Below are 25,866 nucleotides of genomic sequence, written 5' to 3'. Positions count from 1 at the left end.
ACACACACACACACACACACACCCTTTGCATATTTTGCCTTTTCTTCTACAATTAGGCAATTGACCTACACTACATTTGCTAGAGTGAAATAATTTGCATACAAAATTTGAGTGATGTCCCTCAACTATGTTGATCAGAAAAGACTAAGACACTTTTACATTTTACTGTCAGTCAAAGAGACAAGTACGTGGACATTATGACAGATCGATGTAAGAAAGCATAGTTGTCAGAGAGAAAGAAACCAAAACAAAAAGAGAAAAAGAGAAAGAAACCAAAACACTATACTGTATCATGTGTCTATAATACAGCTGTTGCCAGTGGATCAATATCAATATTCACATTTCAATGTCTTTTAAATCCAGAGAGGATGATCTAGGCATAGAACAGATGGGTAGTGCCACATACAACAAGGCATTTGTTGGCATAATGTCTTTCAAATTGGATCCTCAACAGTTAAAGGTCCAATGCAGCCATTTTATCTCAATGTCAAAGAATTTCTAGGTAACAATTAAGTACCTTACTGTGGTTGTTTTTAGTTAAAATGGTCAAAAAGAAACAACAATAGCTTATTAGCAAATAGCAATTTCTCAAGCAAAAATGTTGCTAGGACTGTCTGGGAGTGGTCTGAGTGAGGACGGGAAAACTGAACATTTGCTGTTAATTGGCAGAGAGGTTTGGAACTCTCTTTCTTATTGGTGTATTAACTAATTTAGCGTCTGGTGATGTCACCAGGCAGGCCAAAGCTCCACCCCACCAAAACAGGCAAAAATGTTCAAACAGCTCTTACACTGAAAGGGCATTATCATACTTTTCACAATTTCACTGTTTTATTCCAACCTCAGTGAGGAAATATATCCAAAACACAGGAGAATCTAGTTTTTGACTGCACTGGGCCTTTAAACTAACTCTGCATACATGTATAACTACATAATTTCATTTATTTTCACAGTTAGTCTTTAATTGAAATGTTTCATTACAAATATGGGAAACACCTATAACACCATATCATTCATTACTAAAGTTCTTCAGAAAAGGCTAATATTATTTTCTGCAGAGCTAGATGAGTCTATCAAATTGATGCCTTCTCATTGGGTTAAAGGGGACAACTAGTGGATGGACTCATGTTATTCATCAGAGTCATGTGGTTGGGCAGTCTCAGATTGGTTAGAATCATGTTGTTCTTCCTCTAGGATGGCGACGGCGTTAGTCTGACTGCTCACATCCAACTCTTTCAAAATGGCGTCCTCCTCCCCTTTCCCCTCTATTTCCTCTTCCTGCTCCATATCCCATTTGTCCAGCGAGATCTACAGTCCACTCCTCCCCTGTAGTTCTCTTAGGCTGGGTTGGGCCTGCTCCATTATAGAAGAGCTGGTCCTGGTCCGTGTGGTGTTGGTTGTGATTCTCTCTGTGGTTGTGGTCCTGGCTCGGATGTTGGTTGTGTTGGATCTCACTGTAGTGCTGTCTATGGTTCTGGTGAGTGTAGCTGTGGTGCTGGCTGTGGAAGAAGCTGAGGATGGTGTGTTTGGGCAGGCCCAGCTGGGCTGACAGTGTGTGGACAGCCTCCTCGTCTGGGTTCAGACCAACGTCCTGGATGAAGCTCTGCAGGATCCCCTGTGCCTCTCGGGACACCCGAAACCCCTCGCCATCACTCCCACCATCGCACTCGCCGTTAGTCTGTCTGCCCCCCGCCCACCGTCCCTCTCCCCCTTCCTTGTCATTGTTACACACACCCCTAACCCTGCCCTGGCCCCAACCCCTACAGCCCCTGCCAGTAATATCATCTTCCCTCCCATCACCCAGACTACTTCCCCACCAGGTCCTCAGTTGCCCCCTACCCCCCTCAGTCTCGGCTGGTGATGCTGTGGATGGTTGTCGTGGCGGCAGGCGAGGCTCCGCCTGGGGCTGCAAGGGCAGCTGGGACAGAGCGGTCAGTGTTCGTTGATGGTGTTGTTGTTGCAATGGGGAGTGGCGTTGGAGCTGGTGGAGACAGATGGATGTTAAGTTACAAACAAACCAATGGGAGCTGATGATATACACATTTGAGTGTGTATATATGCATGTACATTTACACTGTAGAATTGTGTTTGTGTTGTGTGCGTGTGCTTCCATGCGTGTATGTAGGCTATCCAGAGTAGACTGACCAGTGTGTTGTTGTTGACTAGCTGTGTGAGTCTGTCTGTACAGTGTTGTTGTAGAGTGTTGCTCTCCTGTTCATAGATGGCGTCTCGTTCCATCTGGGCCAGACTCAGGAAGCGCCGGATCATACACAGGTTCTCCCACAGGGTTCGGTTCTCTGGGGACGGATCCTCCTTCCAGCGCAGCAGCTCACACAGCCAGCCCTGCAGAACACACACACCCACACCCACATCAGAACCCGGTCAGAGAATCCATAGAATAGAAATACAAACCTTCTCAGAACCCATTCAAGTAAGGTACTAAAATATACTATCTCTTGTAAAGATACTGAAACACAGCTTCTGTTTTTATGACCAGAAAACAACATTGTAATTGATGTTTTATATAAAATAACTACAGTTCAAACGACTAGTCAACAGAGGAGAGGAGGAGGCAGAAAGGGAGAGGAGGAGGCAGAGAGGGAGCGGAGGAGGCAGAGAGGGCGAGGAGGAGGCAGCGAGGGAGTGGAGGAGGCAGAGAGGGAGAGGAGGCAGAGAGGGAGAGGAGGAGGCAGCGAGGGAGCGGAGGAGGCAGAGAGGGAGAGGAGGAGGCAGCGAGGGAGAGGAGGAGGCAGAGAGGGAGAGGAGGAGGCAGAGAGAGAGAGGAGGAGGCAGAGAGAGAGAGGAGGAGGCAGAGAGGGAGAGGAGGAGGCAGAAAGGGAGAGGAGGAGGCAGAGAGGGAGAGGAGGAGGCAGAAAGGGAGAGGAGGAGGCAGAGAGGGAGAGGAGGAGGCAGAGAGGGAGAGGAGGAGGCAGAGAGGGAGAGGAGGCAGAGAGGGAGAGGAGGAGGCAGCGAGGGAGAGGAGGAGGCAGAGAGGGAGAGGAGGAGGCAGCGAGGGAGAGGAGGAGGCAGAGAGGGAGAGGAGGAGGCAGAGAGGGAGAGGAGGCAGAGAGGGAGAGGAGGAGGCAGCGAGGGAGCGGAGGAGGCAGAGAGGGAGAGGAGGAGGCAGCGAGGGAGAGGAGGAGGCAGAGAGAGAGAGGAGGAGGCAGAGAGAGAGAGGAGGAGGCAGAGAGGGAGAGGAGGAGGCAGAGAGGGAGAGGAGGAGAAAGCGAGGGAGAGGAGGAGGCAGAGAGGGAGAGGAGGAGGCAGAGAGGGAGAGGAGGAGGCAGAGAGGGAGAGGAGGAGGCAGCGAGGGAGAGGAGGAGGCAGAGAGGGAGAGGAGGAGGCAGCGAGGGAGCGGAGGAGGCAGAGAGGGAGAGGAGGAGGCAGAGAGGGAGAGGAGGAGGCAGCGAGGGAGAGGAGGCGGCAGAGAGGGAGAGGAGGAGGCAGAGAGGGAGGCAGCGAGGGAGAGGGGAAGCAGCGAGGCAGGCAGCGAGGGAGAGGAGGAGGCAGAGAGGGAGAGGGGAAGCAGCGAGGGAGGCAGCGAGGGAGAGGGGAAGCAGCGAGGGAGGCAGCGAGGGAGAGGAGGAGGCAGAGAGGGAGAGGGGAAGCAGCGAGGGAGAGGAGGAGGCAGAGGGGAAGCAGCGAGGGAGAGGAGGAGGCAGAGAGGGAGAGGAGGAGGCGGAGAGGGAGAGGAGGAGGCAGCGAGGGAGAGGAGGAGGCAGCGAGGGAGAGGAGGAGGCAGAGAGGGAGAGGAGAAGGCGGAGAGGGAGAGGAGGAGGCAGAGAGGGAGAGGAGAAGGCGGAGAGGTAGAGGAGGAGGAGGCAGCGAGGGAGAGGAGGGGAGGAGGGAGAGGAGGCAGAGAGGGAGAGGAGGAGGCAGAGAGGGAGCGGAGGAGGCAGAGAGGGAGAGGAGGAGGCAGAGAGGGAGCGGAGGAGGGAAAGAGGGAGAGGAGAAGGCAGAGAGGGAGAGGAGGAAGCAGCGAGGGAGAGGAGGAGGCAGCGAGGGAGCGGAGGAGGCAGAGAGGGAGAGGAGGCAGAGAGGGAGACGAGGAGGCAGCGAGGGAGCGGAGGAGGCAGAGAGGGAGAGGAGGAGGCAGTGAGGGAGAGGAGGGGGCAGCGAGGGAAAGTAGCGACAGTGCCAAGCTCTTATCCTCTACACAATTACTTTGGCACACACACACCTGGCCGTAGCCCAGCAATAGCACACAAAGCCATGCAGTGACAGTGAGAAGATACAACAAAGAGCTCTAACATGGTGCTGCCTGCCAAACAGCCCTACACGAACGTGAGCTCCAACATGGTGCAGCCTGCCAAACAGCCCTACACTAACGTGAGCTCCAACATGGTGCTGCCTGCCAAACAGCCCAACGTGAGCTCCATGGTGCTGCCTGCCAAACAGCCCTACACTAACGTGAGCTCCATTGTGCTGCCTGACAAACAGCCCTACACTAATGTGAGCTCCAACATGGTGCTGCCTGCCAAACAGCCCATTAATAATGTGAGCTCCAACATGGTGCTGCCTGCCAAACAGCCCTACACGAACGTGAGCTCCAACATGGTGCAGCCTGCCAAACAGCCCTACACTAACGTGAGCTCCAACATGGTGCTGCCTGCCAAACAGCCCAACGTGAGCTCCATGGTGCTGCCTGCCAAAGAGCCCTACACTAACGTGAGCTCCATGATGCTGCCTGCCAAACAGCCCTACACTAACGTGAGCTCCATGGTGCTGCCTGCCAAACAGCCCTACACTAACGTGAGCTCCATTGTGCTGCCTGACAAACAGCCCTACACTAATGTGAGCTCCAACATGGTGCTGCCTGCCAAACAGCCCATTAATAATGTGAGCTCCAACATGGTGCTGCCTGCCTAACAGCCCTACACGAACGTGAGCTCCAACATGGTGCTGCCTGCCAAACAGCCCTACACTAACGTGAGCTCCATGGTGCTGCCTGCCAAACAGCCCTACACTAATGTTAGCTCCATGGTGCTGCCTGCCAAACAGCCCTACACTAATGTGAACTCCATGGTGCTACCTGCCAAACAGCCCTACACTAACGTGAGCTCCATGGTGCTGCCTGCCAAACAGCCCTACACTAACGTGAGCTCCATGGTGCTGCCTGCCAAACAGCCCTACACTACCGTGAGCTCCAACATGGTGCTGCCTGCCAAACAGCCCTGCACTAAACAGCCCTACACTAATGTGAGCTCCATGGTGCTGCCTGACAAACAGCCCTACACTAACGTGAGCTCCAACATGGTGCAGCCTGCCAAACAGCCCTACACTAACGTGAGCTCCAACATGGTGCTGCCTGCCAAACAGCCCAACGTGAGCTCCATGGTGCTGCCTGCCTAACAGCCCTACACTAATGTGAACTCCATGGTGCTACCTGCCAAACAGCCCTACACTAATGTGAGCTCTTTGGTGCTGCCTGCCAAACAGCCCTACACGAACGTGAGCTCCAACATGGTGCAGCCTGCCAAACAGCCCTACACTAACGTGAGCTCCAACATGGTGCTGCCTGCCAAACAGCCCAACGTGAGCTCCATGGTGCTGCCTGCCATACAGCCCTACACTAACGTGAGCTCCATGGTGCTGCCTGCCAAACAGCCCTACACTAATGTCAGCTCCAACATGGTGCAGCCTGCCAAACAGCCCTACACTAATGTGAGCTCCATGGTGCTGCCTGCCAAACAGCCCTACACTAACGTGAGCTCCATGGTGCTGCCTGCCAAACAGCCCTACACTCATGTCAGCTCCAACATGGTGCAGCCTGCCAAACAGCCCTACACTAATGTGAGCTCCATGGTGCAGCCTGCCAAACAGCCCTGTACTAATGTGAGCTCCAACATGGTGCAGCCTGCCAAACAGCCCTACACTAATGTGAGCTCCATGGTGCTGCCTGCCAAACAGGCAAGACGGGAAGCTAGAAAGAGAGTGAAAGAAAAGCAGAGAGAGAAAGACAGAAATCACTCCATTCTACAGAGGGAAATGATCCAAAAACAAAAGGCAATAACAAGCTTATGGTTCTGCCTGCACAATGGAACCACCAGTGTGTCTGTGTGTTGGCACGCATTTGGTGTGTGTTCAAGTGTGTGTGTGTTTGTGTATAAGTGTGTGCGCATGTGTGTGACATGTGCGTGTTTATGGGTGTGTGCACATTCATGCAAGCGGGTGTGTGTACACTGGTGATTTATAGAACAATAACTGTCTGATGCGGTGATCAGAGCTCTCCATAGACAGCAGCTGCTAGTTGATCATTTCCTACACAACCGGTTACTGCCCAACTTGGCTCTGTGTAAAGATGTTTTCATAAATTCATACATCACATACGAAATCTGATATTATAGGAACTTGCGGAAATGTGTGTGTGTTACACACTTACTAATATCAGTCTGTAATAAACGTTTTCTTCTGTTTCAGTGCAAGATTAGCATTGTTTCCATAGGTATCCCTCAGTCAGTGAGTACCATACTCTCTTTTCTTTGTGCTTGTGTGAGTGTTTGTGTGAGTGTTTGTGTATACCTGACTCTTGGACGCAGCCATCTTGGCAAACATGGCCTGAGAAACCTTGGCTCTCTTCATCTCCTGTTGGATCTCCTCATAGATAGAACTGTTGATGTCTAGAACACATCCCAGGTTCTTCACCCCTCTGTCTAGAACACATCCCTCGCTCTTCACTCCTCTGTCTAGAACACATCCCTCGCTCTTCACCCCTCTGTCTAGAACACATCCCTCGCTCTTCACCCCTCTGTCTAGAACACATCCCTCGCTCTTCACCCCTCTGTCTAGAACACATCCCACATTCTTCACCCCTTTGTCTAGAACACATCCCTCGCTCTTCACTCCTCTGTCTAGAACACATCCCACATTCTTCACCCCTCTGTCTAGAACACATCCCTCGCTCTTCACCCCTCTGTCTAGAACACATCCCTCGCTCTTCACTCCTCTGTCTAGAACACATCCCTTGCTCTTCACCCCTCTGTTTACTACTGCTACTGGAGACAGCCTCACCTGCAGAGGGGAGAGAGGCGTTGATGTGGTTACTAAAACAGCTGTATCGTTTGATTAGTAAAGATATTTCCGTTCTGATTTCAGTTTGATTAGCAGAGAAGTTGCCATTGTCACTTTGGCTATAAAGCATTTACACTTTGAGAGAGAGAGAGAGAGAGAGAGAGAGAGAGAGAGAGAGAGAGAGAGAGAGAGAGAGAGAGAGAGAGAGAGAGAGAGAGAGAGAGAGAGAGCTTACTTTAGGAAATACAATGGAAACCTGGGAGGGCCAATCTTCAGCCTTAACAAAGTTTCCCTCTTCCTTTCTGGTCTGAAACATCAGAGGAATACATCTTAGACTATCATGAACAAGATATAACTTCAACCCACACACACATGCACACACACACACTCCATCTCGCTCTGTCTGTCCGACCTGTGTGTGGCGAGGTGTGGTAGTGTTGTTGGGTGAATGGTTGATAATGGTCCACGTGGTCAGACTCCTCTCTCTCTCCTCCTGGTAGATACGGTCGCGGTCACCTTCCGGTATCTGTAGGAAACTCTGCATGGACCGCAGGTTGACCAGGAGAGACTGAGACGCACTCTTAGGATTCTCCTCCTTCCGCAGGATCTCAGACAGCAGGCCCTGACACACAGGATAGAAAGACACATGAAGACAAGATACACACCATGGAAATAGAATCACTACGTTGTGAAAACAGCTGCTACACTGGACATGCAACTTTTGTTAGCATGAGCAGAGCAGGAATTTGCCTGACGACTCAAACTGAATTCTTCCGCAGCTCTGTCGTTCGCTACATACTTCAGGTTGAGATTGCCATCATTGAAGTAATTTGTGGTGACGAGGGGCACTGTACAAACCAAAGCCATCAGCGATTGGTCTAATCAGAGTATCAAAGCCAATGACAATTTTTCTCCACGCCGCTTTACCCACGTGTGTTCTGGCTCTGGCCCAACCCATCAGTTTCTGGGACCAATCAGACGGTCTAGGATGGATTTCCATTCTAGAACTCGTTGGGAGGTACTCAGATCCAAACTCATTGTGGAGAATGAACTCATGTCCATGGGCGTGTTGTAGAGTTTGGCTGGAGCAAGGAGTTTGTGTAGCCAGGCAAAGCATGAATCACTTCATCAACCTGGGTGGGGGCTCCTGGGCAAGAGAAAGATGAAGACCCCTGATTTAAATGAATGAGAGTGTATCACACTTGGCAAGTTAGACTTCCAGGGTTGCAGCCCTGTAATGTTGACCAGGCCAAGAGAAACTTATAGACAATGATAAAGATAAATTATTAACACCATCAAACAAAACCCGAATGGAAAGTTTTGTGCAGGTTAGCATTTTGGTCATGAATGTTGTTCTGCAGGAAGCTCTGTAGAGTGGTCAATAGCTGGCACAGCCACAATGTCATAAAGTCTGATTTTAAACCTAACCCTAACCTTAACTCTAACCTTAACCACACTGCTAACCCTAATGTCTAACTCTAACATTAAAAAAGCGAATAAACATCAACCTGCAAGTTTCATACTAAAACTGTCTGAAGGCCATTAGTCTAGACTAGGATAACCTCTGAACATAGAGACTCACACCCACCCAGACAGCACACGTCCTCACAGGGAGTGTTTTTCCCTTTACAGTGCTGGAGTCAACATAGCAGATGACCAACTCCAGACACCTTCTAAAGCACTGCTAATAAACGGATTAGTCCCTTATTAAGTTATCTGTCAGCTCCTGCTCGTACAGCAGTCACTCACTCTTCCATACAATGGGACTCTAATAGGGGGTTGCTCTGCTCTCCCTCCCACCCAAAATATATGTAATTTTGTTAGGACTATACCCCTCTAATGTAGACCCCCCTCACTCCTCACACACACACACCCTAGCTATTAAGCCTTCACACTCCAATAAGGTCTTTACACTCCAAGCCCCATCCACTCTACTCCTTGGCACCTTGCCCAGGTGAGACATTCCTTCCTCTGCCCCACTCCCTTCTACCTGTTCGCAGAGCCCAGTTGTCACAGCGACAGAGAAATGCAGGGCAGGTGGCTATAATTGCGGCCTTTGATCATTATAATGACACCCATGATGATGCTGGTGATAATGACGGTAATAGTAACAGTGGGCTAGGTCTCTCTCGAAGCCATTAATGTGAGTGCCTTCTAACTGCAGGAGCAGACAGGATAGACAGAGGGAGGGAGGGAGGAAGGAAGGGAGGGAGCGAGAAAGGTATGAAATGGGGAAAGGAGAAAGATTTAAATGAAATGAGAAAAACAAGGTATAGACCTGTCAAATGGAGACGTCATGAAGTTGGATACAGATAAAAGGTGGAAATACATATAGGAAATATAAAAAGAAAGGAAGATAGTAAGTGATGGACAGAGAAAAGAAGATATAGAGAGGTAGATGTAGAGAGATGGACAGAGAGTGATAGAGAGATGAGAAAGAATAATGGAGGGATGGAGAGAAACAGAGGGAGAGACTGTGGAAGTGTGATTAGAGAGGGAGAGGTAGAGACTATGGGGAAGTGTGAATAGAGAGGTAGAAACTCTGGGGACGTGTGATTAGAGAGGGAGAGGTAGAGACTCTCTGGGGAAGTGTGGTTAGAGATGGAGAGGTAGAGAATCTTGGGAAGTTTGAATAGAGAGGTAAAGACTCTCTGGGGAGGTGTGATTAGAGAGGGAGAGGTAGAGACTCAGGATAATTGTGATAAGAATGATAGAGACTATGAGGAAGTGTGATTAGAGAGGGAGAGGTAGAGACTCTCTGGGGAAGTGTGATTAGAGAGATAAAGACTCTGGGGAATCGTGATTAGAGAGGTAGAGACTCTCTGGGGAAGTGATTAGAGAGGGAGAGGTAGGGACTCTCTGTGGATGTGTGATTAGAGAGGGATAGGCAGAGACTCTGGGGAAGTGTGATTAGAGAGGGAGAGGTAAAGACTCTGGAGAATTGTGATTAGAGATGTAGAGACTCTATGGAGAAGTGTGATTAGAGAGGGAGAGGTAGAGACTCTTTGTAATTGTGATTAGAGAGATAGAGACTCTCTGGGAAAGTGTGATTAGAGATGGAGAGACTCTCTGGGGAAGTGTGATTATAGAGGTAGAGGTAGAGACTCTCTGTGGAAGTGTAATTAGAGAGGTAGAGGTAGAGACTCTCTGGGAAAGTGTGATTAGAGAGGGAGAGGTAGAGACTCGGAAAGTGAGATTCGAGAGGTAGAGGTAGAGACTCTGGGGAAGTGTGATTATAGAGTTAGAGGTAGAGACTCTCTGGGGAAGTGTGATTAGAGAGGTAAAGACTTTGGGGAATCGTGATTAGAGAGGTAGAAGTAGAGACTATATTGGGAAGTGATTAGAGAGGGAGAGGTAGGGACTCTCTGTGGATGTGTGATTAGAGGGAGAGGTAGGGACTCTCTGGGGAAGCGTGATTAGAGAGGTAGGGGTAGAGACTCTCTGGGGAAGTGTGATTAGAGAGGGAGAGTTAGGGGCCCTGGGGAAATGTATTAGAGAGGAAGAGGTAGAGACTCTGGGGAAGTGTGATTAGAGAGATAGAGGTAGAGACTCTGGGGAGGTGTGATTAGAGAAGGAGAGGTAAAGACTCTGGGGAGGTGTGATTAGAGAGGGAGAGGTAGAGACTCTGGGGAAGTGTGATTAGAGAGGGAGAGGTAAAGACTCTGGAGAATTGTGATTAGAGATGTAGAGACTCTATGGAGAAGTGTGATTAGAGAGGGAGAGGTAGAGACTCTTTGTAATTGTGATTAGAGAGATAGAGACTCTCTGGGAAAGTGTGATTAGAGATGGAGAGACTCTCTGGGGAAGTGTGATTATAGAGGTAGAGGTAGAGACTCTCTGTGGAAGTGTAATTAGAGAGGTAGAGGTAGAGACTCTCTGGGAAAGTGTGATTAGAGAGGGAGAGGTAGAGACTCGGAAAGTGAGATTCGAGAGGTAGAGGTAGAGACTCTGGGGAAGTGTGATTATAGAGTTAGAGGTAGAGACTCTCTGGGGAAGTGTGATTAGAGAGGTAAAGACTTTGGGGAATCGTGATTAGAGAGGTAGAAGTAGAGACTATATTGGGAAGTGATTAGAGAGGGAGAGGTAGGGACTCTCTGTGGATGTGTGATTAGAGGGAGAGGTAGGGACTCTCTGGGGAAGCGTGATTAGAGAGGTAGGGGTAGAGACTCTCTGGGGAAGTGTGATTAGAGAGGGAGAGTTAGGGGCCCTGGGGAAATGTATTAGAGAGGAAGAGGTAGAGACTCTGGGGAAGTGTGATTAGAGAGATAGAGGTAGAGACTCTGGGGAGGTGTGATTAGAGAAGGAGAGGTAAAGACTCTGGGGAGGTGTGATTAGAGAGGGAGAGGTAGAGACTCTGGGGAAGTGATTAGAGAGGGAGAGGTAGGGACTCTAGGGAAGTGATTAGAGAGGGAAAGGTAGAGACTGTGGAAGTGTGATTAGAGAGGTAGAGGTAGAGACCCTCTGGGGAAGTGATTAGAGAGGTAGAGGTAGAGACTCTCTGGGGAAGTGATTAGAGAGGTAGAGGTAGAGACTCTCTGGGGAAGTGATTAGAGAGGGAGAGGTAGGAACTCTGGGGAATCGTGATTAGAGAGGGTGAGGTAGAGACTCTCTGGGGAAGTGATTAGAGAGGGAGAGGTAGGGACTCTGGGGAAGTGTGATTTTAGAGGTACAGACTTTCTGGGTAAGTGTGATTAGATAGGGAGAGGTAGAGACTCTCTGAGGGAGAGTGACTAGCTGACCCAGCAGCTGCTTCACCACTGGCATGAGTTGCTACTGCAGAGAAGAGCTGGCACACACACGCACACACAGACAGACAGAGCACACACACACACATTCACCAGCACATGTATTCACACACACACACACACACACACACACACACACACACACACACACACACACACACACACACACACACACACACACACACACACACACACACATACACACACAGACACACACACAGAACAGACAATGCGGCAAAGGCCATGCCAAGAGCTATAATCACCATGCACACGCGCACACACTCAATCCGATAACACCAGCACACAGTTTACACACACCATAACACTCTGTCCTTCACTAACCCCACCCCCTAATTACTCCCTAACCCTTAGTTTACAGCACAGTCCCATACATACAGTACCCCTATCTCCCTGTCTGTGTCCTACCTGGGTCCTGTTGAAGGCCACACGGGCGAACACAGCCTGGGAGATGCCTGCTCTCTTCAGCTCCTCTCTCACCCACTGGTAGATCTCACATGAGATGTCTGATGGTCCACACACCTGGCTCTGGGACCCAGACCCGGGTCCTGGTGGTCCAGCCTGATGCAGGGGGTCGAGGCCCTTGGCTAGGGCCAGGGAGGGGGGAGGCCTCCCCACAGGGGGGTGGTTGAGGAACTGCTGGGGGGAGGTGGAAACAGATACAGACAGGCTTTGCTGGGCTAGCATATGGCTGACTGCATACTGCTGGTTGAGGAACTGGGCCATGACTATCTGTTGGGGGCTGACTAGCTGGGGGCTGAGGGGGGCGGTCACCAGCCCCGGGGGGCAGAGACTTGGGGCCAGACAACTACGCCCAGAAGTGTGGGTGGCACCCCCGTGAGGAAAGGGGAGGGGTGAGGAGCAGACCTGCTCGGCTGTGCTGCCTGGGAATGATTGTTTGGTTGATGGGTGTGTGGAGCTCGTTTGGGATTGGTCAGAGAAGCTGTCAATCTCTGAAGTGAGGAAAAGAATAGTGGAGAGAGGGATGAAGGAAGAGAAACAGAAATGAGAGGGGGAGTAAATATCAATAGTCAAAGCTACTATTTGCTAACATTAGCATTGAGGATCAATATAAGTGAACTACCCCTTTAAGCCCCCCTGTAGTCTTACCCATGATGCCTTTGGTATTCATGAAGTGCTTATACCAATGGCCAAACTCGTGGCACTTGGAGGCCGACACATTTGCATAGTAGGTGCTGTTAACAATGGAGGAGATCATACTCTGAGAGAGAGGGACAAAAGACACAAAAAAATAGAAGAAGATGGAGTCGTAACAGTGGCAGGGAAAAGCATTATGAATACTAAACCACAGCAGATCAATGCAACATATAGTACTATTAAATAGAATGCATGTTATATACTGTACATACGCTAGCCTGAGGCCCAGTCTATTAAATAGAATGCATGTTATATACTGTACATACGCTAGCCTGAGGCCCAGTCTATTAAATAGAATGCATGTTATATACTGTACATACGCTAGCCTGAGGCCCAGTCTATTAAATAGAATGCATGTTATATACTGTACATACGCTAGCCTGAGGCCCAGTCTATTAAATAGAATGCATGTTATATACTGTACATACGCTAGCCTGAGGCCCAGTCTATTAAATAGAATGCATGTTATATACTGTACATACGCTAGCCTGAGGCCCAGTCTATTAAATAGAATGCATGTTATATACTGTACATACGCTAGCCTGAGGCCCAGTCTATTAAATAGAATGCATGTTATATACTGTACATACGCTAGCCTGAGGCCCAGTCTATTAAATAGAATGCATGTTATTTATATACTGTACATACGCTAGCCTGAGGCCCAGTCTATTAAATAGAATGCATGTTATATACTGTACATACGCTAGCCTGAGGCCCAGTCTTTTAAATAGAATGCATGTTATATACTGTACATACGCTAGCCTGAGGCCCAGTCTATTAAATAGAATGCATGTTATATACTGTACATACGCTAGCCTGAGGCCCAGTCTATTAAATAGAATGCATGTTATATACTGTACATACGCTAGCCTGAGGCCCAGTCTATTAAATAGAATGCATGTTATATACTGTACATACGCTAGCCTGAGGCCCAGTCTATTAAATAGAATGCATGTTATATACTGTACATACGCTAGCCTGAGGCCCAGTCTATTAAATAGAATGCATGTTATATACTGTACATACACTAGCCTGAGGCCCAGTCTATTAAATAGAATGCATGTTATATACTGTACATACGCTAGCCTGAGGCCCAGTCTATTAAATAGAATGCATGTTATATACTGTACATACGCTAGCCTGAGGCCCAGTCTATTAAATAGAATGCATGTTATTTATATACTGTACATACGCTAGCCTGAGGCCCAGTCTATTAAATAGAATGCATGTTATATACTGTACATACGCTAGCCTGAGGCCCAGTCTATTAAATAGAATGCATGTTATATACTGTACATACACTAGCCTGAGGCCCAGTCTTTTAAATAGAATGCATGTTATATACTGTACATATGCTAGCCTGAGGCCCAGTCTATTAAATAGAATGCATGTTATATACTGTACATACGCTAGCCTGAGGCCCAGTCTATTAAATAGAATGCATGTTATATACTGTACATACGCTAGCCTGAGGCCCAGTCTATTAAATAGAATGCATGTTATATACTGTACATACGCTAGCCTGAGGCCCAGTCTATTAAATAGAATGCATGTTATTTATATACTGTACATACGCTAGCCTGAGGCCCAGTCTATTAAATAGAATGCATGTTATTTATATACTGTACATACGCTAGCCTGAGGCCCAGTCTATTAAATAGAATGCATGTTATATACTGTACATACGCTAGCCTGAGGCCCAGTCTATTAAATAGAATGCATGTTATATACTGTACATACACTAGCCTGAGGCCCAGTCTTTTAAATAGAATGCATGTTATATACTGTACATATGCTAGCCTGAGGCCCAGTCTATTAAATAGAATGCATGTTATATACTGTACATATGCTAGCCTGAGGCCCAGTCTATTTTCCTCTTGGCAACAGAGCTCAAGAACTGGGCAATAATTGCACTTGAAGTCAGAAATAACTTATTATACATCAGTTTCAATAAAAGCGACAAATAAGTAACAATTCACATTTTAAATAATCGCTCTGTCTCTCATTTTGTCTTAGTTTTAACAGACTCCATTTCTCTCCCTGGGTGTGTGTGTGTCTCAGCTGAACATAGAATGTTTGATGATAACGGATTCAGACCGGGGTTATTAAAACACACCCGCAGGTAAACTCTTTAATAAAGACAGATGAGTGTGTGTGTGTGTGTGTGTGTGTGTGTGTGTGTGTGTGTGTGTGTGTGTGTGTGTGTGTGTGTGTGTGTGTGTGTGTATGCTACCTCATCTAGGTGTCATCAGTCATTTAAGAAATGGATGCTGAAGTTAATCCCTCAAGACAATCCTGTGTCATTTTAACATCTGATTACACCTTTAATCACTTCATATTTATTCTAATCTGAGAAAGAGAGAGAGAGAGAGAGAGAGAGAGAGAGAGAGAGAGAGAGAGAGAGAGAGAGAGAGAGAGAAACTTTTCTTTATTCCACTTCCTTTGGCAATGTAAACATATGTTTCAAAGCCAATAAAGCCCATTGAATTAAGGGAGGGGGGGCAGAGTCAGAGAGAGGGAGACAGTTGGAGGGAGAGAATGAGCTAGAAAGACGGGAGGGGGAGCAAACATAAAAATAAAGAGAGAGAGAATGTCTGTTTATTAGACTGAGGCTGTAGTTGTTGCTCTCAGGGTGAGTAACAGACAGACTATTTTGATTGTTATAAATATTCACAACACACATCCATCTGTTCTCCAACAGCAGGTGCCTCTACGCTGTGTTCCTTCACAGTAACAAGTGTGTGTGTGTGTGTGTGTGTGTGTGTGTGTGTGTGTGTGTGTGTGTGTGTGTGTGTGAGTGAAATGCTGTGCATGTGTGGCCGACTGGGTTCAAACTTGGGTCACCTGCCTGCCTGTTACAAGGCTGTTTTAGCCCGCTGAGCTAAAGGCTGGGCATGCAACAAGTAGGAGAAACACACACAGAAAGAAAGACAAAGACAGAGATTGACTAGGAAGAGACAGACAGTAGCAGAAGGGTACAGTGGTATAGTATGTGCCAGCAGAGCCTAAAATGACATACCCAAATCTAACTGCCTGTAGCTCAGGCCCTGAAGCAAGGATATGCATATTCTTGGTACCATTTGAAAGGAAACACATGTGGACATTTGAATTGAATGTCGGATAATATAACACAATAGATCTGGTAGAAGAACATACAAAGAAAAAATCTACCGTTTTAAAAAAAATTATTCTACCACCATCTTTGAAATGGTGTCCTATAGGATATACTACACTCGTAATGATATAGGTAAGTCTGGTTACATTCTAGGATCTCTGAGGAATACATTTGAATGTAATTTGACTGGTTGAAACAACATTAGGGTTAGATTTTCACAGATTCCTTTCTTTGCAAATTGAACGTGTGGAAATACAAAATCGATTGTGCTATATGGACCTTTTTAGGATATGAAATAGGATTTTATCTAACAAAACGACACTTCATGTTATCTCTGGGACCCTTGGGATGATAAATCAGAGCAAGATTTCAGTATGTAAGTACACATTTCACCTTCAGAGGTGAATTTATCAAACCTGTCGCGGTGAAAAAAGTGTTTTGTTGTTAGGAGCTCTCCTCAAACAGTAGCATGGCATTTTTTCGCAGTAATAGCTACTGTAAATTGGACGGTGCAGTTATATTAACAAGAATTTAAGCTTTCAGCCGATATAAGACACTTATATGTACCGACATTTGTTGTTTCTCTGACATCTGCGATCGTGACACACGGCGCTGCATGATTTACAACTGCCCCGTTGACGGGACGCCTATCCCTATTAAAAGATAAACATCCCTTATATCTCTCTCTGCCCGCAAACCTTATTTGTCTCAGCAATCCGTGCACGTGTTTAGGCCTGTTTGTGTGTGCGCGTGTTCGTGCGTGAGTGTGTGTGTGTGTGTACGTGTTTATGCCTATGTGTGTGTGTGTGTTTGTTTGTGTGTGTATTTATGTGTTTATGCCTGTGTGTGTGTGTGTGTTTGTGTGCGTGTGTGTACGTGTTTGTGCCTGTGTGTGTGAGTATGTACGTGGTTAGGCCTGTGTGTGTTTGTGTGTGTGTGTACGTGTTTGTGCATATGTGAGTGTGTGTGCGTGTATGTACGTGTTTAGGCCTGTGTGAGTGAGTGTGTGTGTGTGTACGTGTTTATGCCTGTGTGTGTGTGTGTGTTGGACAAAATTAAGTATTTTTTTTTTGATTGGGGACAGTAACATTAGTAATCTCAAAAAATATACTTTAAGGAATTTTTTGTTTTGTTATATATATACTGCTCAAAAAAGTCAATCCAAGTCAATCACACTTCTGTGAAATCAAACTGTCCACTTAGGAAGCAACACTGATTGACAATACATTTCACATGCTGTTGTGCAAATGGAATAGACAACAGGTGGAAATTATAGGCAATTAGCAAGACATCCCCAATAAAGGAGTGGTTCTGCAGGTGGTGACCACAGACCACTTCTCAGTTCCTATGCTTCCTGGCTGATGTTTTGGTCACTTTTGAATGCTGGCGGTGCTTTCACTCTAGTGGTAGCATGAGACGGAGTCTACAACCCACACAAGTGGCTCAGGTAGTGCAGCTCATCCAGGATGGCACATCAATGCAGCTGTGGCAAGAAGGTTTGCTGTGTCTGTCAGCGTAGTGTCCAGAGCATGGAGGTGCTACCAGGAGACAGGCCAGTACATCAGGAGACGTGGAGGAGGCCGTAGAAGGGCAACAACCCAGCAGCAGGACCGCTACCTCCGCCTTTGTGCAAGGAGGAGCAGGAGGAGCACTGCCAGAGCCCTGCAAAATGACCTCCAGCAGGCCACAAATGTGCATTTGTCTGCTCAAACGGTCAGAAACAGGCTCCATGAGGGTGGTATGAGGGCCCGACGTCCACAGGTGGGGGTTGTGCTTACAGCCCAACACCGTGCAGGACGTTTGGCATTTGCCAGAGAAAACCAAGATTGGCAAATTCGCCACTGGTGCCCTGTGCTCTTCACATATGAAAGCAGGTTCACACTGAGCACATGTGACAGACGTGACAGAGTCTGGAGACGCTGTGGAGAACCCACCTCTGGCGGTGGGTCAGTCATGGTGTGGGGTGGCATTTATTTGGGGGGCCGCACAGCCCTCCATGTGCTCGCCAGAGGTAGCCTGACTGCTATTAGGTACCGAGATGAGATCCTCAGACCCCTTGTGAGAACATATGCTGGTGCGGATGGCCCTGGGTTCCTCCTAATGCAAGACAATGCTAGACCGCATGTGGCTGGAGTGTGTCAGCAGTTCCTGCAAGAGGAAGGCATTGATGCTATGGACTGGCCCACCCGTTCCCCAGACCTGAATCCAATTGAGCACATCTGGGACATCATGTCTCGCTCCATCCACCAACGCCATGTTGCACCACAGACTGTCCAGGAGTTGGTGGATGCTTTAGTCCAGGTCTGTGAGGAGATTCCTCAGGAGACCATCCGCCACCTCATCAGGAGCATGCCCAGGCATTGTAGGGAGGTCATACAGGCACGTGGAGGCCACACATGTACACATGGCCTTAGTATTCTGTGTTTTCTTTATTATTTTGGTTAGGCCAGGGTGTGACATGGGTGATGTATTGTGTTTTGTCTTGTCTAGGGGTTTATTAGATTTATGGGGTTGTGTTCAGTGTAGTTGTCTAGGTAAGTCTATGGTTGCCTAGAGTGGTTCCTAATCAGAGGCAGGTGTTTATCGTTGTCTCTGATTGGGAACCATATTTAGGCAGCCATATTATTTGGGTATTTTGTGGGTGGGTGTTTCCTGTCTCTGTGTTCTCTGCACCAGTTAGGACTGTTTCGGTTGTTCCTGTCTCTGTGTTCTCTGCACCAGTTAGGACTGTTTCGGTTGTTCCTGTCTCTGTGTTCTCTGCACCAGTTAGGACTGTTTGGGTTGTTCCTGTCTCTGTGTTCTCTGCACCAGTTAGGACTGTTTCGGTTGTTCCTGTCTCTGTGTTCTCTGCACCAGTTAGGACTGTTTCGGTTGTTCCTGTCTCTGTGTTCTCTGCACCAGTTAGGACTGTTTCGGTTGTTCCTGTCTCTGTGTTCTCTGCACCAGATAGGACTGTTTCGGTTGTTCCTGTCTCTGTGTTCTCTGCACCAGTTAGGACTGTTTGGGTTGTTCCTGTCTCTGTGTTCTCTGTACCAGTTAGGACTGTTTGGGTTGTTCCTGTCTCTGTGTTCTCTGTACCAGTTAGGACTGTTTGGGTTGTTCCTGTCTCTGTGTTCTCTGTACCAGTTAGGACTGTTTGGGTTGTTCCTGTCTCTGTGTTCTCTGTACCAGTTAGGACTGTTTGGGTTGTTCCTGTCTCTGTGTTCTCTGCACCAGTTAGGACTGTTTGGGTTGTTCCTGTCTCTGTGTTCTCTGTACCAGTTAGGACTGTTTGGGTTGTTCCTGTCTCTGTGTTCTCTGCACCAGTTAGGACTGTTTCGGTTGTTCCTGTCTCTGTGTTCTCTGCACCAGTTAGGACTGTTTGGGTTGTTCCTGTCTCTGTGTTCTCTGTACCAGTTAGGACTGTTTGGGTTGTTCCTGTCTCTGTGTTCTCTGCACCAGTTAGGACTGTTTGGGTTGTTCCTGTCTCTGTGTTCTCTGCACCAGTTAGGACTGTTTGGGTTGTTCCTGTCTCTGTGTTCTCTGTACCAGTTAGGACTGTTTGGGTTGTTCCTGTCTCTGTGTTCTCTGCACCAGTTAGGACTGTTTGGGTTGTTCCTGTCTCTGTGTTCTCTGCACCAGTTAGGACTGTTTGGGTTGTTCCTGTCTCTGTGTTCTCTGTACCAGTTAGGACTGTTTGGGTTGTTCCTGTCTCTGTGTTCTCTGTACCAGTTAGGACTGTTTGGGTTGTTCCTGTCTCTGTGTTCTCTGTACCAGTTAGGACTGTTTGGGTTGTTCCTGTCTCTGTGTTCTCTGTACCAGTTAGGACTGTTTGGGTTGTTCCTGTCTCTGTGTTCTCTGCACCAGTTAGGACTGTTTGGGTTGTTTCCTGTCTCTGTGTTCTCTGCACCAGTTAGGACTGTTTGGGTTGTTCCTGTCTCTGTGTTCTCTGTACCAGTTAGGACTGTTTGGGTTGTTCCTGTCTCTGTGTTCTCTGTACCAGTTAGGACTGTTTGGGTTGTTCCTGTCTCTGTGTTCTCTGTACCAGTTAGGACTGTTTGGGTTGTTCCTGTCTCTGTGTTCTCTGCACCAGTTAGGACTGTTTGGGTTGTTCCTGTCTCTGTGTTCTCTGCACCAGTTAGGACTGTTTGGGTTGTTCCTGTCTCTGTGTTCTCTGCACCAGTTAGGACTGTTTGGGTTGTTCCTGTCTCTGTGTTCTCTGCACCAGTTAGGACTGTTTGGGTTGTTCCTGTCTCTGTGTTCTCTGCACCAGTTAGGACTGTTTGGGTTGTTCCTGTCTCTGTGTTCTCTGCACCAGTTAGGACTGTTTGGGTTGTTTCCTGTCTCTGTGTTCTCTGTACCAGTTAGGACTGTTTGGGTTGTTCCTGTCTCTGTGTTCTCTGCACCAGTTAGGACTGTTTGGGTTGTTCCTGTCTCTGTGTTCTCTGCACCAGTTAGGACTGTTTGGGTTGTTCCTGTCTCTGTGTTCTCTGCACCAGTTAGGACTGTTTGGGTTGTTTCCTGTCTCTGTGTTCTCTGTACCAGTTAGGACTGTTTGGGTTGTTCCTGTCTCTGTGTTCTCTGCACCAGTTAGGACTGTTTGGGTTGTTCCTGTCTCTGTGTTCTCTGCACCAGTTAGGACTGTTTGGGTTGTTTCTGTCTCTGTGTTCTCTGTACCAGTTAGGACTGTTTGGGTTGTTCCTGTCTCTGTGTTCTCTGCACCAGTTAGGACTGTTTGGGTTGTTCCTGTCTCTGTGTTCTCTGCACCAGTTAGGACTGTTTGGGTTGTTTCTGTCTCTGTGTTCTCTGTACCAGTTAGGACTGTTTGGGTTGTTCCTGTCTCTGTGTTCTCTGCACCAGTTAGGACTGTTTGGGTTGTTCCTGTCTCTGTGTTCTCTGTACCAGTTAGGACTGTTTGGGTTGTTCCTGTCTCTGTGTTCTCTGTACCAGTTAGGACTGTTTGGGTTGTTCCTGTCTCTGTGTTCTCTGCACCAGTTAGGACTGTTTCGGTTTTGCCACGTTTTCTTATTTTGTATTTGTATAGTGTTTATGTTTTCGTCTTTATTAAAGATGCTTAACAATATCCACGCTGCATTTTGGTCCTCTCCTTCCCAGGAAGAAAACCTTTACAACACACACTACTGAGCCTCATTTTGACTTGTTTTAAGGACATTACATCAAAGTTGGATCAGCCTGTAGTGTGGTTTTCCACTTTAATTTTGAGTGTGACTCCAAATCCAGACCTCCATGGGTTGATAAATTTCCATTGATCATTTTTGTGTGATTTTGTTGTCAGCACATTCAACTATGTAAAGAAAAAAGTATTTAATAAGAATGTTTCATTCATTCAGATCTAGGATGTGTTATTTTAGTGTTCCCTTAATTTCTTTGAGCAGTGTATTTTTCATTTCTTATTTTTATGTTTAGGTCACGTAAAAGTATGCATTAAGGTGTCTGTAATATAATACATTTGGCAAAAATGAGTGTAGACATTAATAAATATATTTCTGTAGCTTCCAAAATATTCGGTGGGGGAGTGCCAAGATGGCTAAGCTGTGGCTTCAACACAGCGCCCCCTATCAGTCATCTAGTGTATATATAAATCATTGGTTGTACCTGGGACAGAGGGCACTCTTTGGCCAGTGAGCTCTGGTTCATGTCTCTCAATAGCTCCTTCAGGGCGTTTCTCACTGTGGAGTGACTCCACTGTTCTGGAGGGAGGTCCTCCAACATGGGACAACTAGAGAGGGGGGGGGGGGACGGAGAGGTAGAGGGGAGAGATAGAAGAAGAGAGGGTAGAAAAGAAGTAGATTGACAAATGAATGAAGAAGCTGTCTGAAATTGTGGGGGCCCTCGCCTGTGGAGTGGCAGATTTAGACTTTGGCTGACTGCATGTTTCTGTGCGTGTGTGTTCCTATGTGTATGTGTATGTGCATGTGCCTGTGTGTGCGTGCGTGCGTGCATGTGTGCGTGCATGTGCCTGCCGGCCTGCCTCACCTGGTGGTAGTTATTAGTTAATTACTTCACACAACACATCTGCTGTGTTTTCAGAATGGTGAGTTATTATTATATCATGAACCACGAATGCAGCCAAAAAGATTTTCACGCCAACCATTTCCTGCCACTACACACCCCCACTGAAAGCAGGTTGATAGATGTAGCATCAGAAGCTTTGTCTTGGTCTACCTAATCGCGGCAACCCAGAAACAAAAATCGAATCTAAACTACTCGATTAGGTGCTGGGGGTGGAGGTATGACATACGTATCTATTGCAAGTGCCAGAACCTCTTTGGTAGCTCCACCCCCCCTCTCTCCACATGTCTCCTGGAAGTCTATGGGCCACATGTGCCCTCCTCTTCAGAAATTCAAATAATGCAGCGCCTTGTGAAATTGTGATTCATCCAAATAACCAGTGACACAAAACCAGTGCACTGGAACAATGTTCCTCGTTAGTTGTCCCATCCCATAGTCTGCAGACAGATGTTAAGATACTGTTTATGTTACGTATGTCTGTCCACAAGAGATGATGGTGTACCTGGTGAGCTGGATCTTGAGGGTGGTCACATGGTAGAGGTCCTGCAGCATGTCAGCCACTGTGGCATCAGGAGCATCAGTCACACAGGACAGAGGGACAGGGTTCCACCTACCCACCTGGATCGAACCTACACACACAGACACAGGCTCGCGCGTGCGCACACACACACACATACATACACACACACGCAAACACTGTGTTACAAACACTGACACTGGAGGAAGAGAAGGTGTGTGTGTGTGTGTGTGGGTGCGTGTATGTGTGTGTGACCATGAGTAATGTATGTGTGTGTGAGTGAGTGTGTGTGTTGGTGTGCATGTGTGTGTACCTTTGGCCTGTGCTGCTGAGCTGTGAGAGTAGCCCAGGGCCAGTAAAGCCATCTCTATCAGCTGGTTAAACAGCAGGTCTCTCCTGACCAGTACAAACTCTGCATGCTCCTCTCTCCTCTCAGCCTCCACTGCCAGGACCGGGCTCTCTCTGTGCTCCACCAAACACAGCACAGGCAGCAGGCTTCCTGGGATGACGGATACACAGCACAGCCAATCATTTCACAGCATCCAGATAGAAGCAGAGGGCATTGGAAATGAAAAGCTGAAGCATCATGCAAATTCCCCAGAATTCTTGAAATTTAAAAAAAATTCTAGTAGTTTACTGGTACATTTGGAATTTTACCTGGAAAATTCCTCTCATTTTACAATCCTACTATTCACCCATTCCTCCCTCTATTCACCCATTCCTCCCTCTATTCACCCATTCCTCCCTCTCGCCCTGCCACTCTTATTTTTCAGTCTTACCTCTTTTATGCCAGTTCTTGGGTTGTGGTGCGGGTGGGGTGAGTTTGGGGGCCGAAGTTCTGACCCCTGGGCTCCCCTGTCTCGTCCTGCCCTGGTGTGGACCTGAGGGGCCCCCGCCACCGTTCAACTCCAGGCGGACCAGTTTGGCAGGAGGGGGCCGGTGGTCCCCATTACCAGGAGTGTTACACCCCTCTGACACATCACACTGCTGGGGGTCCATCACATGTGGGACTGAGTGATCCCCACACTAATGATGCAGCTCACAAACACCAGAGAGAGAGAGAGAGAGAGAGAGAGAGAGAGAGAGCCTATTCACTAGACTTTGTTGTGGAATTGTTAGATATTACCTGTTAGATATTGCTGCACGGTCAGATCTAGAAGCATAAGCATTTCGCTACACTGCAATAACATCTGCTAACCATGTGTATGTGACCAATAACATCTGCTAACCATGTATATGTGACCAAAAACAACTGCTAACCATGTGTATGTGACCAATAACATCTGCTAACCATGTGTATGTGACCAATAACATCTGCTAACCATGTGTATGTGACCAAAAACATCTGCTAACCATGTGTATGTGACCAAAAACATCTGCTAACCATGTGTATGTGACCAATAAAATTGGATTTTATTTTATTTGAAAGAGAGTATTTGAGTTCATTAGGGAACGTTTGCAGTTGGACCTTGAACAGTGTCTATATGAAGACATTGATGCTGCGCGCCTTGACCCCCTATTCATTCCACAAAAGACGCGCGGCAACAAATCGTCCCGTCACTGACTGGGGAAAGTTTTAGAGTCAAACGTTATGTCAGTTGTCATATTTGCACGTCGTCCATGATTGACGAATTGTGAATATCAACACAAATAAATTCCCCAATCTCCATCGCATTTATCTCAGGCAGCCTACTGGTATATCCATAAAAACATGTACATTTTCAATCGAAGTAAGTCAGACAGACCTGACATCCGCTGGCTGCTGGTTCCTGTTGAGATTCCGATATGCCGTAGGTAGTACAAGAATAGAGTTCCTCGTCTTGATTTATGTCCACGCTGTCTCAGTGAGTCAGAACATCACCTCATCTCTCTCTTTTACACTAGTCGTCGGTCTATTGTGTCTATATCATATAAGCTACGTAGCAACATACCCCGTCGTTCCTTGCTGGCTGCACGCGTTCGGACCTTTTCAACCAGCAACGGAATAAAACGAGTCTATCGGTGGTCTAACCGGGATATCAGTCAAAGCAATCCACAGTGACAGAGACTGTTCACGGAATTAGGCTACAGACCAGCTGGTATGCTACAAGGATTCCGTTGAAAAACTGGTGAAGCGACCAATACACGGTGAGTTCAGTTGTATGCTAGTCAATGCAGTCATCAGACAGTTTCAACCGTGTGAAGCAGCTCGCTCTTCTGCAGTAGGCTATTGGCAGACAAACACATGTGCTCGCTCTCTCATCTCTCTCTCACACACACACTGCATGGATCCAACGGCCACCTACCTACAGGGCACACACTGGCTGAATCAGCGTTGTTTCCACGTCATTTCAATTAAATTAAGTTGACCCAACATGGAATAGACGTTGAATTGACGTCTGTGCCCAGTGGGTAGTTTCTCTGGGCAACATTATGCTAATACTACACATCTATAATTTACTAATACTAATATGGGAACCAAATGTAGCCTAACTGTGTGAGCATGTGGAGTGTATCCATTATTATTATGAGAAGTAAATGTGAGAACCCGAATGAGACCTGAATGTGTCCGCTCTTACAGAGTTGGTTTAGTTTGTAGGCTACACAATAATGGTATGTTACCAGAGGCACACTGCATGATTTGACGGATATTTATCTGCCCCCCAATATAATTGTTTATTTCTTTTTAACCTTCCTCAATTTCAAATCGCGATGAAACACACGCGCGCGCGAGCAAGTAGCCCATAAACAGAGGCAGTTGTATTAACATACAGTTGGTGTAATAATGAATTCACCACTACGCCCCGGTAGGTATTAAATGTGACAGTTGCGCATAAATGTATTTATTCTTTTCTGCGGTGCCGCTGTTATATGCATGGCTTGTTTTTGTCCTAGGGATTTAATAACTCTCCATGGAAACGCTCTGGATGTGATGGGCTGCTTATCAACTTTTCTTACATATGTTTGCTGTTCAAATTATTCTCGCCCCCATCTCCATAGGAAATTACCTTCAATGTTTCCCTATTGTAGGCATATACTGTTTTATGGCGGCATGTGAAGCCGATGAATTAGGGGAAATCATTTTTGAGGATCTTGACTTAGAAAGTGATGTTGTTTATCATGAATAGCCTGGATAGGACGTGTAGCCTCTTCAAACAGTGTTTAAAGGGGAAAGTGAGAGATGGCCATTTCTTTCTCTACTGTCAATAGGAGCGTAGCCTACCTGCCAAAAACATGTACATAGTTGGAGAAGCTACTCTGAAAATATAGTAGGTTAGTTTCGCAAGCTACCAATTACTTCACACTGGAAGAAG

General features: G+C 47.3%; 1 protein-coding gene across 2 annotated transcripts; it reads right to left on the bottom strand.

Annotated features, from left to right (window-relative positions):
* Nucleotides 1–756: 756 nt before the first annotated feature.
* LOC109908506 (DNA-binding protein SATB1) lies at nt 757–24,860 on the bottom strand. 2 transcript variants are annotated; one of them, XM_031795208.1, is made up of 12 exons: nt 24,319–24,860; nt 23,353–23,599; nt 22,887–23,072; nt 22,559–22,685; nt 21,640–21,763; nt 12,882–12,993; nt 12,180–12,724; nt 7,421–7,630; nt 7,244–7,315; nt 6,520–7,008; nt 2,143–2,340; nt 757–1,978 (listed from the first exon to the last, which is right to left on the bottom strand). In XM_031795208.1, the coding sequence occupies exons 2-12, from the start codon at nt 23,570–23,572 to the stop codon at nt 1,205–1,207; spliced, it is 3,057 nt and encodes a 1,018-aa protein (XP_031651068.1). In that variant the 5' UTR covers nt 23,573–23,599; nt 24,319–24,860; the 3' UTR covers nt 757–1,204. The 2 variants fall into 2 exon arrangements, with proteins under 2 accessions (XP_031651068.1, XP_031651070.1); XM_031795210.1 differs by lacking the exon at nt 24,319–24,860 and having other exon boundaries at nt 23,353–23,641.
* Between the last annotated feature and the right edge of the window lie 1,006 nt (nt 24,861–25,866).

The sequence above is a fragment of the Oncorhynchus kisutch genome, linkage group LG17 (genome assembly GCF_002021735.2).
Source record: "Oncorhynchus kisutch isolate 150728-3 linkage group LG17, Okis_V2, whole genome shotgun sequence".
Classification (NCBI taxonomy): domain Eukaryota; kingdom Metazoa; phylum Chordata; class Actinopteri; order Salmoniformes; family Salmonidae; genus Oncorhynchus; species Oncorhynchus kisutch.
This window is presented reverse-complemented; position numbering and strand designations above follow the sequence as displayed.